Consider the following 20,507-nt stretch of genomic DNA (forward strand, 5'->3'; position numbering starts at 1 on the left):
GGCCCGGGCGTCTCGCCGCTCTGGGACCCGCAGGACCGGGAGGGTCGGTCCGCCGCCCGGTTTATTCGTACATCTGACTGGCTCTGCCGCAGAAAGCGTGGACACCCAGCTGGAAAGGCAACGGGCACAGACCAAGCGTGTCTTGTATTAAAGAGACATTGGGAAATAAACCGCTGATTTGTTTGTGCTTCTCGGAGATGGCATCGGCTGTCGTGTCGTGCTAGCTCTTTATCCCGCTGGTTTCTTGGATTTCCCAGCTCCACACTGCCTGGCTAAGTGCCTCTGCTGCTACCAATCTGGCACTAAGGCTCCTTGATGGAATTTAGTCTGCATAACCTTGTGACTTGCTGTAAGCCTGTACAGTTGAAAATCACCCTTGGGGCCACTGTGATTTGACACAAGGTTTTGTTGGCTAGGAAAGTCAGGGTTTACCTGACCACTGGTTACTCCATGCTGCCAGAGACTTCTCCCCTTGGCCTGGCACTTCACCACTTTGGGTTGCAGTCACTGAGTTTTTCCAACTCGCGATTATCCAGACCTCTCTCGATTATCCACAGGCCTTTAAAGAGGTGGATATGCCATGTCTTGGTCAGAGCCTTCTGGCTTGCTTTTTAAATACAGGGCAAGTTTAAAACGAAAATAATAATCAGTTTAATAAGAATGCAAGTAACAGCCTTACAAATTGGGCAAAAAGCTACAAGTGAAGAGCATATTAAATGGTGCCCACTATCAGTTACTTATTCTGTGGTAGCCTAAAGGTGTTTTATGCCCTTTTTTTTTTTTTTTTTTTTTGTAGAATTGTATGCCTTTTTTGCCAGCATTAATGTACTCCGATTAAGTTATGTCAGAGTATTATTTGTTTTGTTTTGTTTTAATTTGTGTATGTATTGTGCTAGCATCTAGATGTCCTTGACAGAATGGAGGGCTTGTTCCAGTTGGCACATAGTGATTTGTTCTCAAAAGAAAAAGCTTATTTGAACTATTATGTTAATTGGGTGGTGCTGAAGATCCTTCTTTACACAACTTTTGAAAAATTTTCTGAAATTGGCATTTTTTTTTCAAACCATACAACTTAATGACTTTTTGTTGTGGTTAATAACTTGCTGCAGGTGGATTATGTGTAATGAGGGACATGGAGGCAGGGACTTGACACTTTTTTCAGCAAGTGAAGCACACCCATTGAGGTATTCAGTCTACTGTCTGTGAATACTTTTAAAGTTTATTTGTTTAGCTCATACAACGTAGTGAAAATATAATAAGCTTGCTGTTATTCTGGAATAACAGAACAAGGACACTGTTGCATTTCCATCAGCACAGGTAGATCTGCAAGCAGGCCTTGCAGTTGCTGTCACACCAGTATGTACTAGCAGGATCAAGACCATAACCTGATTGACTCAGCCCTTGCTCAATTCGTGACCAGCTAACAGAGCTGGATCCGTGCTTCTCTGTTTGCAGTACAGCAGTTTCAGCTGGTGCTGGTCAATGTGTGTATTCTGCAGGTGACATTCCCCTACAAGCTTATAGTAATTTAATTGTTGATTTTATTATGTATAAAATAATGATTTGTAGAGTCTGATGTCCTCTTCAAGGTGCACGCTTGCTCATGAGTAGTTTTGTCAGTGGAGTTATTGAGAGCGCAGGCTGTTACACAGTGAGCAACAGAGGGAAAAGATGCCTGCTTACATATTGACATAGCAACCAATTCTACTTTATCACCATATGTTGCAAACACACAGCTCAAATAATGTATTTTGATCTTAATTGGAGTATTTTCATAGCACTGAAAAAAAGCTGTTTAATCCCACCGATGTTTATGTGTTTAGGAGTACTAACATATGCAGAAGGAGTGTGGGTCACCCTGTAAATAAGGGAAGAATAATATTATTTCTTTCCAAAGGCTTGATGGATGATTCTGTTTGTTTGTTTTAAATACAGTTCTGAGGGAAGCAATGAGACTGAAACTTCTGCACCTTCAGACTAGATCTTTCCATGTTTTAACAACAATATGCCAGTGCCAAAGCTTTAATAAAACTGGACGTCTGCTACTGAAGCTGCATAATGAAGTTGACAGAACAGCAAAGTCTTGGAATTTGTATGCTCAGAAAACTGCATCGCCTTTTTTGACAAGTCGATGTGTGCAAGTCAAGAATTGGCAGTTGCTCCAAGGAAATGTATCGGCTTTGAGAAAAAATGTTTACTGTCAGAGTGGGGAGGGTTTTTTTCCGTCCTGGAAACATTTTGGTGTGGCAATGATGGAAAACTACAAGCTCAATTCAGAGCTTATGAAGAAGCTTGGGAACATACCATCAAGATTTTATTCGGTTTTATCAGCTGGTAAAATTATTCCAAAACACAGTACCCAGCTGGTTAAGAGGCCACCGAAGGCACCAAGGACCAAGCAGCCATCCAGAACTAACCAGCCACTACTGTCAGACATGGAGGTAAAGTACAAAATCTACAGTCAATATAACATTAAGGGATCTTCATCAATTTAATTTAGATTCAAATTTATGTTTAGATTAACATTTTAATGAAATTAGCATGTGTATTTGGTGAGGAGGATTTCATTATTTACCCTAGTGTTGGAACTGTGCAAACAGAATCACGCTTGATACAAACTAGTGTGTCTGGTATTTTGAAGATAAATCGGATTTTTACTAGCAATGTGTAAGCAAAAGTGGAGGGAAGATAAGTGGTTATTAAAGTAGAAAGACAAAATCCATTAAAAATAATTTTAACCAGTGCTCTCAAATCACATTTAATATTAAGAAACTGAAAGAATTCCAGCTTTCAGAATAACTTACCTTTCCCTAGGTATCGTTGCTGGCCAAATTCTACCCAGTTTTAAGGCCTTACTCAAACAGAAATCGAGATTAAAGTAAACAGCATAAAGTTTATATTCAGATTAAATTTCAGATGGGAAGCTGAGGTGCAGACGTAGGCTGTGTTACTTGAGGAAGATTATTCCATGTGTGGAAATAGCACCTTGATCTCCAGACTCATAGGTCTACAGAGTAACTGCAGCAACAAACTGTTTCGGATAAAATGAGATATGTTTCAGTGGAACAGTGCGTGTTTGTGGCTGTTTCTCCTTAAGATAGTTCTTTGCAAGCCTCAACAGTAGCCAAGGCAGATCTTAACCATACTTGAATGTGAGATCTCCAAGGAAAATCATGGTGTCAGAAGTGTTAGTGTTTTCCTCAAGCTACAAGAACTGCATTCCAGGGTATTCTTAATAAAATAGTATTACAGATAAGACTGAAACAAGTATTGCACTTTTCGAAATAGCTTCCACATTGCAAAATGTCTGTTACATGATCTGTTCAATGTGAGCACAGAAACTGAACCTTTAATGCTTGCTTTCTTGTCATCTAAGCTTCCGTTTAATATTTTGTATGATGAGCAGGAGTATGCTTTAATGTAACGTAAAGGCTCCATTATAGATAATTTACTTCCCACTTGAATTTTCACATTGCCTTGGAAAATGAAAGTGAAGAATGTTAGTCCTAAAACACTGTGTAATGTTTCAAGCTTGTTATTCATGCTATGACATTACATTCAGAGGTTTCTTCTTTTTGTTGTTGGGTGAATTGAAGTGACAATTTTTTTAGATTCTCAAGGCTTTTAAGTGGCAGCACAGAATGCAAACAGTTTCTTTGTTTGACAGTTTCATATATATGTATGCAAGTAATATGCACTACTATTTTTCCTTTCTTCAGTTGTGAAGAGACTGAGAAAATCCTGCCTGATATACTGAAATAATAATGTACTTTCTGAGGAAGCTTCCACATGGCAAAGCGCTGTGCCAGAAATCACATAAACTCAGACCTAACAGAAACATTTGCTATTTTTGTATAGACCCCGTGTGGTTTTGTCAGGTACATAGCCCCATCTACAGGGGTATGGACAGGCTGTCACCTTGACTGCAGGCTGACAGTATTTTGGAATAAGCTTTTTTTTTTTTTTACCTATTTGTGTATTTCTTTATAGCTATGTAGATTTCTGCAAGGTGTCTTATAGAAATGGCACAAATGGAGAAACCTTGAAGTTTTTTTCAGCACGCTGTCAGTTTTCTCTAAATCCTGGTTTCACTGAAAAGCTGATCTTGCTTTCCTGTGCATGTGTGGAGGTAACCAAGAGTCCACCAGTAACGCAGGCCCTATTACCAGGGCACTTACCTAGGGGAATGCTGCTGCGTCTTCTCCTTCCCTTTGAGACACTAGCTCTGGGTTCACTCCTCGGATGAACCCCAAGGATCTCTGGTGTGTTCTGCCTCGGAGGGCCTGACAGTTGATACCTTCCTTTTGCAGAATAGTCCAGTTCAATAAGGAGGTCCTTCGCAGCCCTCCCCAGCACTGGTCTTCATGTGTTGTTTGCAGGCAGAGTGCTGAGCACCAGCAATGATAAATGGTCGTAAGACCAGTTTTTCAGGATAGATGGAGGAGTTACTTGAAAGCAGTTAACTGGTTTAGTCAGTCCATCAGTGAGTAGTACCACTCACTGCTCACTTTAGTTAATCTCAATAAGGTCTGATGGAATGAAAAGCCTCTGAGCTAATTTTTAATGCTATAGCCACATAGTCTAAAAAAAGCTTGAAAATGAAGTGAAGATGTAGTATTTACTATCCTTAAGATAAAGACTGATTCTTATGGTGATGTGGGGTTTTAAGTTCATCCTACAGGTTTTCTCTCTTAAAATGTTTTGTATGTTTAAAGTGGAAGGGATGGGCTAAGGAGAATTATGGTTCCATGAGCCTGTGTTGGGGGCATGATGATATGGAAAATGTTGTTGAGGTACTTAGGATGGCTGATCCTAAGGATAGCTGTTGTGGTGCTCTGAATAGAATCTCAATGAAGCCCCAGCTGTAGGCAGAAAGGAAGAGGGTGGCGAGTTGCTGGCGTTTTTTTGTAGCACCAGTACAGATCTTGTATTTTCTTTTTTTGAAGTTAGCATGTGAAAGTGACATAGCAGAAAGCACAGGATTAAGGTTGGTCGGACAGTTAACACATGTGGTTTAGGATTAGCTGAATCACTCCTTAGAGTGTAGACATTTTGGCTATATCTCCAACAGATATTATGGGATCTTAGATATCTAGAGTGCCTGTGGACATGTATATTTTAGGTGTCTTAATCTCAGATTACACCCAATTCAAGTGTTCCCCATCAAACAAGATTTTAGTAAAAAATTAAGTGAAACACTGCATTGTAAAAAAACCCAAATGAGTGTATATCCAAAATGCTGTTTCAGGCATCAGTAGTCTTAGCAGAAAACTTCTGACTCTAACTAAATGTAAAGCCTTTGTTGAAACTAAAATTGCAGCAGTAAGACAGAAAGTCTGCCCTGTAGTGCATCTCCCTTGAAAGGAACAGTAGCCCAGGAGAAGCATAGAGCAGGACAGAGATTTTCAGATTATGTACTAGCTAGAAGGTAAGAGTTTACTCACTTAACTCTTGACAGAAGAGTTTCATGGCAGAGCTTGTGTATTTCTAATAAACAGAGCTTTCTGGAATAATCTGAAATATATCATTTGCATTGGCAGTTTAGAAATTGAAAATGGATTTATACAGACGAATTGTGATAATGCAGCTTTCCAAAGGCACTGCAACAAGGGAACTGAAAACACAATTCTCTTCCACTGTTAACTCAGCCTCGTAGCACAGTCATGGAAATATCCCTACAAAATTGCTCACTGAATGTTGTAATTACTTTTAATGTTTATTTTCTGTTAGTGATCACTAATTATGATGTGTAACCAAAGCTTTGGAAATGATAACAGAATGTTAACACGAAAAAGAAAAGAAGGTTTCGATGTGTGGCCATGATTCTGATGACTGGTGACGGGCCCCCAAAAGGAGTAGAACATTTTTTAAGCCTTGCTGTTTGATAGTGTACGAGTGCTGCAAGAATATATTTTGTGTTTTAAGTTGAATTGTATTGTGGGTGTAAATGCTTGCAGATGAGTACAGTTCTTTTGTTCATTTGTTGTTAGTTACATCCCCATTTGTATTAGTTACAAAAAGCTGGAAAGTGACTGATCCACAATAAGACACATTAGGTTTTGGATATATTCCACTACATTGTACTGAAAAACATTATCATGGGACATACATGGTATCAGAACAAAGAAATCCACTTAAAATGAGTAGTAGAATTTGTAAATCAGTTTATTGTGACTTTTTTGATTAATCAGGAAAATCTTTGCACAGATGACTTTCTCATTTCTTTGCTATGTATGAGTCAGTCTCACTGCAAGTCAGTATCATTTCTCCAGTCATTTGTTTCAATATGGCATTTCAGTTACTGACGATTGTGGAATATTGAGATGAGACAAACTCTAGCTGTTGTATACTGGTCGACTGTGGTGTCAGTTGAGACCATGTTCTTAGTGCAAGATTCAGCTCAGGGGACGCCGTAGATCTGTACCACCTACAACTGGCCCAGAAGATGTGTGGCTGTGTTCTGCCATGCTGCAATGGGCCACACCCTGGGGGTTACCTGGGCAGTGAGCTTTGTGCTTGGAAGAACATGCTGTTTGCTGTTCAAGCTTCTGCTTGATAAGCAAGCTGGGATGGTTGAATGCCATTTATCTTTAAAATAGAGATCTTAAAGCTAATATTGGGGGTGTCTTGCTTTTGATTTTGGTGGTCAGCCAACTGTGTCATAAACTGTAGGATGGGGGAGCAGTAGCAAGTGTAGCTCTACTGTTAAAGCATTTGATTGGCATTCAGGAAAGAAGGGTTCACTTTGTGGTTCTGTGTCCTAGTTTCGGCTAGAACGCAGTTAACTTTCTTCATAGTAGGTAGTGAGAAGCCATGTTTTGAATTTGTGGTGAGGAGGCTGATAACATACTGATGGTTATAGTTGCTGCCAGGTCAGTCAAGGACTTTTCAGCTTCTCTGCTGGGCCAGTGTCTCCAGGGACACGAGAAGCAGGGAGGGAGCACAGCCCCAATTACTAGCCTGGGATTTAACCTTAGGTTTAGGATTGAGACCCACATTGGCCAGTGGTCTATTCCATATCATGCACGTCATGCCCAGTATATAGATGAGGATCTGTCTGGAAGTACTCTGACTTGCTCTGGGTTGCCCCTCTCTCAGGGTCACCCCTTTCTTAGGGCCTTCTCTGTCTCTCAGACTCTTGGGCTCTTATCTCTGTTCTGGGATTGTGGTTTTGAGACTCTCCCTGCTCTGAGATTAGTAGCTGGGAATAGTCTGAGCCTTGATCGTCGGGTGGTGAGCAGTATCACTGTGTATCACTCATTTGTATATATTACTATTATTATCATCATTATTATTGTTTTCAATATTATTGTAGTTTAGTTATTAAATTGTTCTTATCTCAACCCACGAGTCTCTTTTCCCTTTACCCCTTTAATTCTCTCCCCCATCCGTGGGAGGGGGGAGGGTGAGCAAGCAGTTGTTGTGGGTTTGGATGCTAGCCAGGGTCAAAACTATGACACTCTATCCCAGAGTTTTTTGATGTGATTTACTCATGTCACCTGGTTTGATCTTGGTCTGTGATTTGCTTTCCCACTTAACAGGGAGCAAGTAATCTCATGAGTATTTGTACATCAGGTGGACAGCATGGCAATGATATCATAGAAAAGAGTGAAGAAATTAAAAATGTCACTCATGATAAATTTAAGGCAAACAATTGTATTATTAACATCTTGCTTCAGCCTTTCCCTAACTCAGATCTTTATTCCTTTGGCACAGAATCTGATGCAGTGCACAGCCTTTGCAACAGCAGATGAATATCATCTTGGTAATCTGTGTCATGACCTGACTTCACATGGATATGTTGAAATAACAAGTTTGCCTAGAGGTAGATTTTTGAAACATATTAAAAGCAATGCTACACCTTGGGAGTTTAAATATGGGTGAGGTATAAAATTTTTGTAATTTCATGTACTCTTATTCTGGTAATAAGCTGGAATATATCATCCTGCCTATAAAAATGTTGCTTTGCTTAAAAATTCAATTTTCTTAAACCCACAACTAAACTTCAGAACAGCAATGTAACCAGCACTTGCTGTTACCCTATGATAAGTTTTACCAAAATTACAATTACACAAAAAGTATTGAAAAATCAGATGCATGCAGGAAAAGTAAATTTGGACATTTTCTGATACAAAGAATTTCTGTAGAAGTTCGCTAACTGAAAAAATTCTTAAAGTTTTCTTTATTTTAATTAATCTTTCAGTTACGTGATACTGTAGTGTTTCAGCTGTCAAAACAATTTTGTAATTTGAAGTATTGCCTCTTTCCATACCCACACTTCTATCAATGTATCTATTAATGCACTAAAGTGATCACTGAGAGTTGGAGAGGAAGGCATGCAAGAGAAGTCTTGCCAAGTAAAATGGAAAAGATACACACATAAATGCTTAGTTGAGTAAAGAGAAGGCAGTTGATACTTTTTTTTTTAATTGGGCCAAATACATCCTAGCAATTGTTAAATGCTTCGCTTAGCTAGGCTTCATCAAAATAATTGGTTCTGGTTTCCATACAAAGTGTCTCTGAAGACTTGGGAAAGTAGGGCTTAGAAATAGTTGAAATATATACTACAAGAGAAAAACAAATGGAGCTTTTTATAGCTGAAGGAAACTTATGCCCTGGAACAGCTGTGATTTTCATATGTTGTCAGTAGAATGCCTTTTTTTTTTTCTTTGAATGAACAGATTATATGAAGCTAAGGGAATGACAGATAGTATTTATCAAATATCTTGCTGCCTCTCAAACAGTAATCCAAGTGCAATAATACTCTGGTGGGTCTCTTTTAAACACAACATTTACTAATGATCATCTTGCTCAGAAAGATGAACATGGGAAGACAAGGTGCTGTATAGTCTTCATGTTCCTTTGTAGTTTCTTTGTATTAAAAAGAACATTGGTTTCACAGCTTTGGGATAGAAACTTCGTACAGTCCCCAAAGTGACTGTGAATTGTTGTAAGGCAAATGTTGCTGTTGCTGGTATTTTACCCTGGGAGTGTGGATTTTGCCAGTTCTCTCATTTTTTCATGGTGTGTTTTTGACTCCTCACAATAGATACTCTATCAAGAAGTTTGGAGGAAGTAATGATGAAAGGACGTTGGATTGTGCAGCAGATCTGATGTGTTGTGGTGGTTGGCTTGTGCATGTAGCAGTGGTTGGTTGCCAACTCCAGCATTGAATCTTGGAAAATCAAAAAACAGCACGTAGAAATCTAAATCACCAATTATGGTGTGGATTGTTTCTTTGTAGTGGTCTTTCTAAGTATTGTTCTTGGTTTTGACCTCTTTAAAAACATTTTAGAGGCAGATCTTGTACCTCTGCTTACAGTGGACCAAATTCTTTTCAATTGTGCTATGTTTTAGCTGGAGTGGATAAATTAAGATAAGGGTGATATTTGAAAAGGCAAATGAGAAAATGCAGACAAATGTTTCTTCCAAGGTGAACTCAAACTTCACACACAAAACTTGCTCTAGTGACTTATCAAATTATGTGTTTCTGAACTGGAATAGTGAGTGAAATAAAAGTCTTTAAACAGTTCATCCAGACCAGCTGTGTGGTCTCAATTCAGGTATTAGCAAAAGAATATCCGATACTTAGACATCTCTCTCTGGTGCCTTAGTCTACCTGGCCTCGGCTGCTTGAGCAGTAGAGCAGAGAGTGGAATTTGTACATCCAGTAGAGGCTGAATGTGATGCTTTGCCACTTGTGATCTTTCTGTGAAAGGTTTGAACTTCTTAAGGTTTAGGTGCTAGGCCCTGCAAATTCCTCTTTGTGGAGCCTCACTTTGTAATAGAGATAGGGGATTTTGCTGGGTTTTGCTGCTCTAGCTTCCACGAGTTCTGCAACAAAATGAATCATGCTGGAAAGTAAACTTTTTTTGGTCAAAACCACATCAGGACTTCTAAAACTTTTATCTACATTAATGAGTATAAAATTCCAGCAGAGCTGTAGAAAAAAAACAAAGCCCTGTTTTGAGAACCCAGCATCCACATTTTCCAAGTTTTGGAACATTCTACTCACAGTAGAATGGTCAAGTCCTTTGTAACAAATGCCTGTTAGTGGTTTGGAGTACCACAGGTGCATTTTTAGAGCTCCTCTTTCAGTTTAATTTAATGCAAAAAGAAATCCAGTTTGCGTACTCTGACCCTATTCTACAATGCACATCAGAAGTGTGTCAAATTGAGTGTGGCTGGAAAATTTATCTCAAAAGCACACTTCTGATCCAAAGGAGAATGCAGATGTACCCTCTCCTGTCTTGCGGGTATGCACTGTCAAGTTTTTGACTGTCAAAGCAAAGTCAGAAAAATTTGAGTGCAGATTAGTTCCTTACTATATAGAAAAGAGAAAGAACTTCAGGGCAAGCAGATTTGAATGGTAATTTTTCTACAACTGTGGGCAAACTTCCATAGTTTCCAGTTCTGTATTCTGTTCCTGGTTATTTAATATACCCTGCATCATTTTTCCCTTAAGTCTTTTGTTTTTCAAAACTGTTATGTTTCATTAACTAAAGATTCCAGTGAAGGTTGACATAGCGGCTGAGTCTGTCTTGAGTGTGACACTTCAGAGAAGCAGTGTAGTTTGACATTGTGGTTGTTTCCTAGCAAACATTTCCATCAGAAAAATAAAGTATGGAACTGGCTGATGTGTTAGCATGGAATTGTTAAACTGGAATTATGTGCTTATAGCTATCATGCCCAGAAGTTTGAATAATTCTTCAAATTTTTCAGATGCTGCAAACGTTTTGGTGATTGGTACTGAGAAATCTGCAAAAGAGGATGATCCTGGCATTATATTTTTCTTCAGGTAAGTTATAAATCATGCCCAAAAACATTATTTTATTAATAGCAATGGTGTGAAAGAAGTAGTGCAGCTTGCTAGATCATTGCATCATAGTACCTCATGAAACTCAAGGAATAACTGTCCAATCAGAATGATTTAAAAAAAAAAAACCACAGAATTATTTAAATTATTAAAAAATAACTTTTCTCATGTTTTTTCATTAAAGTATGGTTAAAAAGCAACTACTTTGTAGTTTTGTGAAGGTAGTATTAAAGTTTTGTGATTCACTTTGACAAAAATTGCCACTCTGCAATTTGAGTGGCACTGAAATATATTTAAAACAGTATTACACCTCAGTTTTTCCTTGAATTCACAGGGAAGGGGCTGTTGTGTTTTGGAATGTGGAAGAGAAAAGTGTAAGTAAAGCAAAACCATTTGTTAAACGTCATAAGTGGATGTTTAGTCAGTCCCACAAAACCCAGCATGCTTGGGCTTTGTTTGGGAGCTTGAGTATCTATCTCCCTGACGGAAAAGGACTGATTCTTCTCCTAATGAGTGCAAGTGCTTGCCTACTGCTGCCCTCAAGTGTGTGGGTTGCTGGTATATCTTACCTTTGAAACGTGACTTTCTGCACAAAATGAGCAAATATATATGTAACATACAAAGTGGCTAACATTTTCTACTTAAGGACAAAAATCTGAAACTTTAATCTAGTGAGACTGACAAAAAGAAAATTCTTGCTGCTCTACATCTTGAAGTAGATCAGAAAAATCAAACTGTGAATGGTTGTTTGAAAGGCACTAATATAACAGAAAATGTGTTGGAAGTAAAAGATCACTCCAGAGCCATTCAAGTCAAAACTATTCAAAGCATAATTTTGGATGACTTTGAAAGAGAAAAAATTTGTAAGCAACTTCTTAATATTGTTTTGTGTTTCTACCAGTTAGCAATTTTCCTGAAGGAAGTTTTTTTTTGTTGGTTGATATAATTGTTAAAATGTGTTGATATTGAAATGACATAGCCCTTATGATAATTTGGTGCTCTTTGCTGACCAAGGAGTATGCCACAAGCATTTATAGTTATTTTAAAAAATTTCAATACACTGATTTGTATTACTGTGGTTAGGTAAAACTGGATTCTAGATACAAAGAGAAAAAGTATCGATCTTATGTGTAGGCAGAGTATGTGAAATTAAATAGTGTGTTAAACAGATGATACTGAGATGCCCAGAAGTTCCCAGGAGGGTTTTCATTAAGGTAAATGAAAATACAGAGCAGTTGTTTCCAGATGTGAACAATTTCTGGATTCAAGTTCCCTTTTTCTGTTTCAGACCTGAAATGTTCCTGATTTCCTGTCTGTTTTGGGGGGTGTCAGTATATCAGCTGGCCTACAAAAAGATACTAGTTCTCCCTTCAAACCTTGCCTGTAGCACACTTAAGATGCTATGGCTGTAACTACGCTACTGATTCACAGGTATTACTGAAGACTAGCTGACTAACTCCTGTTAATTTTTATGAGCTGAACACCTCTACCCACTGGAGTACTCTGAAAAATCTTGTTTTGTTGTACATGCTTAGGTACCTTTGAAAATCTGATAACACATTTTTCTTGTTAATGCTAATAACTTTAGTTGGTCCCTTGCTGGCTTTCTTTATAAAAGAAGAGCAAAACTGCCTCTTTCTTCTTATTGAAATCATAGTCAAAGTTTTAACTTCTGAACAACTTGCTCAAATAGAGGAGTTATTTTTATGCACGTTTTAATGAACTGAAACCAAAATAAAATAAACACAACTGGTCTGTAGAATAGAAACTGAAAGTAATTCATTAAAACAGAACATAAAGAATCACTGATTACGAATAGAAACTTAAAATGTAAAATAACCGTTTTCAAATACCTGAGTAGGGAGGCTGTGCAACAACTTCCTCACCAAAAATAGCAAGGGCAAAAAGCAAAACTAGCTTTGAGATGGAGTTTCATCTGTTTTTTTAAAAGGAAATTGTGTGACGTGACTGCTTGTAATAGCAAGAGTTTGCATTTAGTGAATCCAGAGAATTTCTTGTCGTTAAATGCACTGTGTCACAGGTAGTCCCTTCTATAAAATTTGGCTGGGCCTAGGAGAAACTCATGTCAGTGAAAGCCTTTGTATTACTCTGAACAGATAAAAGAAAGCTGCCACTGAAATAAAATTTCTCATTATCCAGAGCAATGGAAGAACTTTGGAAGTATGCATGTTACAAGACACATGAACTTCACAGGATCAGTTACGGTCTGTGAAGCTTTGTTGAATCTTGCTCTGTATGGGCCCTGGGAAGCTGAGCTGGTTGTAGTTCTGGAAGGGACTGTTAGTCTATTAACAGCATAATTACTGTATTAGTAATGGCTTCTCGAAGCCAGCTAGAGCACCTGGATCCAAGTGAACACACTCTTGAAGTCTGGCATGCTGCATTATGGATTGGCTATTAACTCTGGGGTTGTTACAGCAGGGTTTGCATTGCTGAACTGTCCCTGGGCACAGCATAGGTGGTTGGCCAATGTGACTGGCCGAAACAGCAGACGCTTCCTTACTTAAAAAATGCAAATAATTTTTCATAATCTTTTTTAACAGAAGTCTTGGAATATATGGCAGGTACTAGTCATGCTAATATGAAATTGGGGATTATGGAACAAGCAGTGGCAGCTGTAGGATTGGAGGGTTTTTTAGTGAAAAGTGTATCATGTCTTACATAGATAGTATCACCGAAATTCTTGAAAGTAATGAAGAAAGCTAGGACTGCAAAGAAAATCCCTCTTGAAGGTGATCCAGCAGTTTTTTTTAGAGTACTTAACCTGAAGAATATACTTAATGAACAATTTACTAGCATACCGTTCTGCACTGAAAGATTAACTATTATCTGTTTTTTCAAAGAGTGTTTTAAGTATGACTTTGTAGAAGATTCACCTTTTTAAAGAATCTAGGCATCAAGTGTGTTGTGTTGGTTTGGTTTTTATAACTAGCTGTTGTATAACTAAGTGCCTTTTAAAAACCTGTAGGTGAGTGGTTTTTTGGTTCAGAATTTGTTCTAATTGCAGAATGATTCTTGAGGAGAGCCTTGTACCACATAGAAGGGAACAAATGAGGGATCCTAAGTCAGATGTCAGGAGAAAGTTTTGTGAGAGAAAAGGGCTCTTTCTTCCTGCATCAGGTTTTAGTGTGCTTGGGAATAAAACAACAATGAGATTACTTCTGCAAGTAAAATTGCACATTTAACTGTTTTACAGGGTTGAATGTGGGTAGCTGAAACTATTTTTACAGAGTTGTGGTAAAGGATTTCTGTAGTATAACCCAACCTCTGGTAGCTGAAACAAAACTATTGATTTTAGCAGCAAACTAGTAATTTTGGCAGAAACAGCCACCTGATGTACTTATCCTAAAGATTCATTCCCACACTCAGACGTCTGCCAAAATCTTGTACAGCTCATTGTTTTGATACTGAATATGTCCACATTGTCTTTACTGCTGCTGTGGTTAACCCTTACCCTGTTTTATATATGCAGACATTAAATGACACAGATTCGTTGCAATTGTTCATAGCCACAAATTCTTCCACACAGCTACAGATAGCTTCAGAAGTAAACTGTTAATAATCACTTCATTATTTAGCACACCTATTCATTGTTATTTAAATAACTTCAGCATTAAAGTTGCATTCATGAACCTATTATATGCTAGATCTTTGTGGAGTGATAGTATACTGCATGGTAACTGTTCCTGTGTACGCAATTGTCTTTTTCTTAGATGAAGAATATCATGCAAATGCTAGAACGGCATGAAATTCAGCCATATGAAGTTGCACTAGTCCATTGGGAGAATGAAGAGATGAACTATAGAATAGGAGAGTAAGTATCTTCAAGCACTCTTGATAGAAAAGCTGATAGACATCTAAAACAAATTCTAGTAAAAGCAGCTAGAAAAAAAAAATACTTTTCCGAATTCTTTTTCAAATTAATAAAATAAGGAAACGAGAAGACAGTAAATATAAATTGACAAATTTTGCTGAACTGCTAAACTTGAAAGTAATGGCCTTTGTGACTTGGTTATGTGCTAGATTTTGTAAATTATGAAACTCTGTGCCCACACAACTGAACATGTTCTTCAGTAATCCCAAACAGAAACTATGTACCTCACAGAAAAAAATAAACATGCATTATTGAGACAAATCTGATTTAAAGAGGATTTTCTGCGTAAGCTTTCTTAAGTGCCCTCTAGGTTCATATATAAAGACTTCCTAGGAAAGTTATAACTTGAATACTGTGGAATGATAAACTTGGCAAGTTGTCTTGCCTTGTTAAATAATGTTCTTTCATCACAGGGAGCAAATGATCTCTACAGAAATATTTCTCAATGTAAATTATTATAAAAATTATCTGTAATTTTCCAACAGCACCAAAAAACAACCCCTAGACAGGACACCATAACACTAGGAGCTGAGATAGTGAGGTTGAGCTTATTTAAGGTAACCTGATAAGAGGACAGCAGGGTTTGTTTTTTTTGTTTTTCCTGGCCATTTGAAAACTGCATGTGCTATACAGTTGTGTAATTTGTGATACCTGACATATTCCATTGTGTTTATGCAAGTTTCATAGCTGGTTGACAGGATAAATTGAAGGACTCTCATGCCCTCTTTTCTTTGCTGCTGGACCCCTATGCAATAGAGGCTTCAGGGAAAGTAACATCATAGCAGAGAGGGAGAGATGTTTTTGAAAGTGACAGAAGGAAAACAGAAAGATAATTCAGGAGATAGAGAGCAAGAGAGAGGCCAGCATCCTGCTTACTCTGAATTATCTGTGTGTATATAGTAATGCTGTAGTTAACATCATAGCTTGCTGCAGTTTCATTTTAAACCTAGAAAATTTGGCCATATTTGCCTCAGTCTTAGACTGAGAAACTATTATTTGGTGATTTGTTTTGGTCATTGTCAGGATGAACAAGAGTAAAATGTAAGGATGGGGATGATATCCATATAGATAGGGCATGTTTTATATAAACAAATAACCAACCTTCCTTGCATTTTTGACTGTTGTTTAAATGTGCCTTAGCTAGTAGCTTAATCAATGAAGATGCTTCAATCCTGTTTTAACAGAGGTCAGTCAAAGCTTCATAAAGGAGAAATCTTGTTAAATTCTGAGCTGGATAGTGATGAAGTTGTTCTGCAGAAATTTGCCTTTTCAAATGCCCTTTGTCTTTCTGGTAAGTTAATATTGTTTGTAATATCAGCCTATGGTACATATTTTGTGAAATGTCATTATAATTGGGACTTGGACAGTGACAAGTTGGAGAAGGCTCAGTATCTGGTTTAGGCAAACTGTAAAGATTTATTGTGCTTCAGTGGGAGGATTTGTTTTCAAAGCTTTTACCTTGTTTTCTGTAAATTGGAATTACCTTATTAGATGTAAATTGTCTTAAGAGATTAAGAAAGCACATCAAGAAACATACTTTGCAAAAGATAGACAATCTGTTGAGCATCCAATTCCCCACCCTTGAGAATATCCTATTCTAGGATAGCAGCAACTGTAGAATCCAGTATTAGAAACCTGTCAGTAATCTTAGGTAATTGATCCTGACATTATTTCCTCTAACAGAAAAAGCTAGATGCCAGCTAAAGAAGTGATTCCCAGCTGGGGAGGTGTATCAGTATCAGAGATGTGGCCCAGAGTCACAGATAATGTTTTCCAAGCTTATTAGCCATGGCTGTGTGCCATAGGCAGTACTTCTGTCAGGAGGCAGTGGGAGGCACTGGGAAGAAGTCAGGCTCAGCAGTGCTGCTGCTGTGGCTTGAGAAAATAGATATCTCTGCTGCTTCAGACCTCAAATGAGGTAGAAAGTGGGAGTAGAAGCGAGCAGCAGCATGGCCATCCTTGAAAAGACCTTTAAAGGAAATCTGGTCTCTCTACCCCTGCTGCTTTTAAGGTAAATTACAGGATTCCTGTAGAATTTGGGGAAGTGCACCTTTAAACAGAATACATGTTTTTGAAGTGATACACTGTTTGATCAAGGAGTACAGCATAACTAAATGGTTCTTGACTGTCGAAAGAAGAGCTATTGAGAAAAAAACCCTTTAGTTCTCTATAGTTTTCCTGTTCATAAAGCCACTGCATGGAAGAGTGGTGCCACATGGAATGGAGAAAGTGATTTATTCCCAGCAGATAATTGGTAGCAATTTATGTTAGTGTGGGGCATGCACACCATAAAGGAAAACAGTTCAATAACCTTCAATAAAAATAAAAGATGCAAGTCTAGTCCAAGTCAAATTTATGACACAGCAGAAACCAACCTAAAAATAATTTTTCAGGGGCTAAATTAAATGTAGGCTCAAGCTGAGGCATAGTAGAATTTGTGTTGCCATTGACCCGCTTCCATAGAAGAGAAGTTTTATCTTCAGTGAACAGTATATTCACCTAAAAACAAAATGAGAAGATTGTTTAAGTTTGAATTTAGCTTCAACAAGTGCAGGTGGCATGTCTGTACAAGCTAATTCTCCATGGTTTGAGCATGCTGCGTTAAGTACGGGACCAATGGAGAATGAGAGTTCTGCAGGGCACTGGAAATGCAGTGGAGACTCTTGAGTGGCACCACACGAAGTCAGCCTGCCTTCAGCTCGGCTCATCTCCAGCCTCCTTGTAATGTAGTTTGCAAAGGCTTTGCATATATGGTAGAGAACTTAAATACAACTTTGGATCTGAAGGAAAAACACTCCAGGATCTGAACTGATCTCTGGGAGGAGAGAGCTGAGTTCAAGGTGGTTCTGCATGCAGAGCTCTGTCAGTGTGCCACCCAGCTTTGTCTGTAGATGTATGAACATTGATTGTATGATACTAATGGTAACTTGCTGCAAATAATGTTTGTATATATCAATGTGTCTTGAAGCAGCATGTTGGCAGATTTGAAGTTATGATTACCAAAAAGCATATACACCTCTCACAGTGTACTGCTTTGTCGCTTCTGTGTTGCAGTAAAGCTGGCTATTTGGGAATCATTATTGGATAACTTTGTGGAATCTATCCAGTCAATTCCTGAGGTGAGGTCTTGTTTTACCTCTCCCCTCCTTTTTTCCTGTGCTTTGTAAAACATCAGTCCAGACACAGCTGAGGATATGGAAAAAACAATTGAATGCTTAACACGTTTGATGGTAAAGCAATCAACATAGAGAAGCTCAGAACACCTGCAAAGTGGCAGGACAAGAAATCATCAGTATTTAAAGGGTTGGGAATGGGGTTCTGCATTGGAATGATGTTTCCCATGTTGTGCCACTGTCACTAGCCACTGTTGAACATGTATGTGTAACAGGACAAGCAGCATTTAAAAACTTGGCCAAACACAGTTTGTGGCAGCTTGGGCTGAAAGTAATGCGCTTTAAGTAATTCACTCAAACTCTTCATTATATTCAAGTTAAACCACAGTTCTTCATGAGACTTAGTTAAAGTACAACGTCCATATGATGTGGCATGCAAAAATGAGATTCATAGGGTTCAAAAGAGAAAATATCGTTTTTATTTTGTTTTAATGAAGGAAATAAATGGTAATATATTGTTGTGAGGAAAAAGTCTATAAAAATTCTAAGTAGTGGCAAGGTAAAAGAACACTGTAATGACATAAGAATAACAATAGTAGGAAGAAAAAAAACAGATTATCTTTTGTTCAGGAAATCATTCATAGAAGATGCTCCAGGATTTTGTATTGATACTGATGGTGTACTCAGTGATTTGTTGAAAAACCTGGATGAACAGGTGCATGGTGAGATTCTTATAAAGCTAGATAAGCAAGGCACTAAGTAAACAAAACTCAAATGTTAATAAGTATGATATGCATTCAGATTTTAACTCGTATGGATACTCCAGGCTGTAGAACTCCAGACTTCTTCACTTCAAATCCATGCTACCTGATAAGCAGCGAAAAACTTGTTACTTTGCAGATACTGAAGTCACGAAGGAAGATAAAACTGTCACATGCAGATGTAATGCAGAAAATTGGAGAACTCTTTGCATTAAGGTAACTTTTTTGGTTACACCCAAGACTTATTACACAGAAATTAAAAATTAAGTTGTACATGGTACAAAGACCAGAATACACACTAAACACAGCAGGGTGGGGCAGGGGGAATTCTTTCAGCCTTTTGGCTGGAGACTCTGTGGGCTATTATGTTAGTCAGAGGACCCACTGGCCCACCATCTCTCCACTGCCAACTATAGACAGGCATTAAGCAGCATATTTTAAAAGACCTGATTCCACCCCCCGTTCCCTCCCTGGGTCCAACAATGCATGTCTCGTAACCAGTAATTATAGTAGATCCTAGAGTATGCAAAGAATACCTGGAGGAAGGACAGGGAACGTAGAATTGTTAACTACAGCCTAGAGTTAGTGCAACTTTTCTGTGAGTTCTGTTCTTCCCTTGACTTACACAGAAAACACTGCTACACTGTATCAATTTAATGGGGGGTGGGGGGGGGGGGGGGGTTCCCCCCCTCTCAAGTTAAATTTGACTATTGGGAATACAGAGCATTACACACTCTTTAAAAAAAAAAAATTAAAACCTCAAAATCAGTGAATAAAAAGGCAAATTTAAAAAGCAATTCCTATTTTAAACATTGGATTTTATATCTCTACTTGAAGGACTGTTCAGTAGTGAACAATGATGTTCTAAGTGTCCGAAGATTTGTGTGAGCAGTATATTGAGGGTGGGAGATTTTAGCTCCAAGCCTTTATAATGTTGAGACAGTAGCCTGGTTCTGAAAGGTGTGCTCTGCTCACATAGCCAGCATGCAGCACCAGTCCCGCTTAAGAGTTCTGAGGTACAAACAAGCTGTTAAGGACCTCCTCAGTAATGTTAATTCATGTGCTTCTTCAGCTTCAGCACAGTCAAGGACTTCTCTGCAGATATCAAAAGTTAAGGAAGGTGACAAGTTGAGGAGGCAATGTTGCCATAAGGCAAAAGTCATTTATTCTCAAAACTGTTACACAGTACAGCATTCTCAGAAAAGTTTCAGGAGATGTGACCAATTTTAAACCATCACTACAATTTGTTTTATTATGAAAGGAGATTCTTTTCATATTTTACTTAAAATTACAGGAAAATTTTCTTGTTTGACTGCTGTGTAGCTATTTGCTCCTGTATTCACCAAAAGGAACTTTGAACTACTGTAGTACCCATTCTTTTCAGACACCGTATAAATCTGAGTTCAGACCTGCTAATAACACCTGACTTCTACTGGGATAGAGAAAAACTGGAAGAGCTTTATGACAAGACTTGCCAGTTTCTCAACATTAATCGCAGAGTTAAGGTAGGTATCTTACTGCTACGAGAATTTTCCACACTCAGATCAGCTGTCTTTGGCTCAGCAGGGTTACAAACTGCTCGCTCCATGGAAGTCTGTTTTAATTGTAGAAACTGAATGAAGAATAACAGGATCCTATACACTATCCCGTTTTCCACATGCTCTTAATCCAGTTGCATCTTTCACCCAGTTTAGGTTAACAGCCCTGCCTCACATGGATGGATTGCATATTTCTTGAGCCACTGAATTAGGCTTTAGATAGTTACAAGAAGAGCCTTAATTCTTGTTCAGAAATGCATGCAGGAAAACAAACTCAGATTTGAAGCAGTCTTCTTTCTTACTGCGTGACCATTCAGGTCAGTTCATTGTAGGGCAACATAATGCTTACTGCTGAACCAGAATGAGCAGACTGGAAACTGCTGC

The 20,507-nt window shown here is 38.3% G+C and overlaps 1 protein-coding gene across 1 annotated transcript in view; it reads left to right on the forward strand.

The window, feature by feature from the left end:
- Window positions 1–1,949: 1,949 nt before the first annotated feature.
- RMND1 (required for meiotic nuclear division 1 homolog (S. cerevisiae)) overlaps window positions 1,950–20,507 on the forward strand; it is a 19,476-nt gene continuing 918 nt past the window's right edge. Inside the window, exons 1-9 of the mRNA XM_010072376.1 lie at window positions 1,950–2,441; window positions 7,717–7,825; window positions 10,723–10,798; window positions 11,151–11,190; window positions 14,551–14,651; window positions 15,896–16,002; window positions 17,766–17,830; window positions 18,725–18,801; window positions 19,970–20,090. Coding sequence (XP_010070678.1) covers window positions 1,950–2,441; window positions 7,717–7,825; window positions 10,723–10,798; window positions 11,151–11,190; window positions 14,551–14,651; window positions 15,896–16,002; window positions 17,766–17,830; window positions 18,725–18,801; window positions 19,970–20,090 — 1,188 coding nt within the window. The remainder of the gene's footprint in view (window positions 2,442–7,716; window positions 7,826–10,722; window positions 10,799–11,150; window positions 11,191–14,550; window positions 14,652–15,895; window positions 16,003–17,765; window positions 17,831–18,724; window positions 18,802–19,969; window positions 20,091–20,507) is intronic.

Source organism: Pterocles gutturalis, unplaced genomic scaffold (assembly GCF_000699245.1).
Source record: "Pterocles gutturalis isolate BGI_N339 unplaced genomic scaffold, ASM69924v1 scaffold7157, whole genome shotgun sequence".
Lineage (NCBI taxonomy): Eukaryota > Metazoa > Chordata > Aves > Pterocliformes > Pteroclidae > Pterocles > Pterocles gutturalis.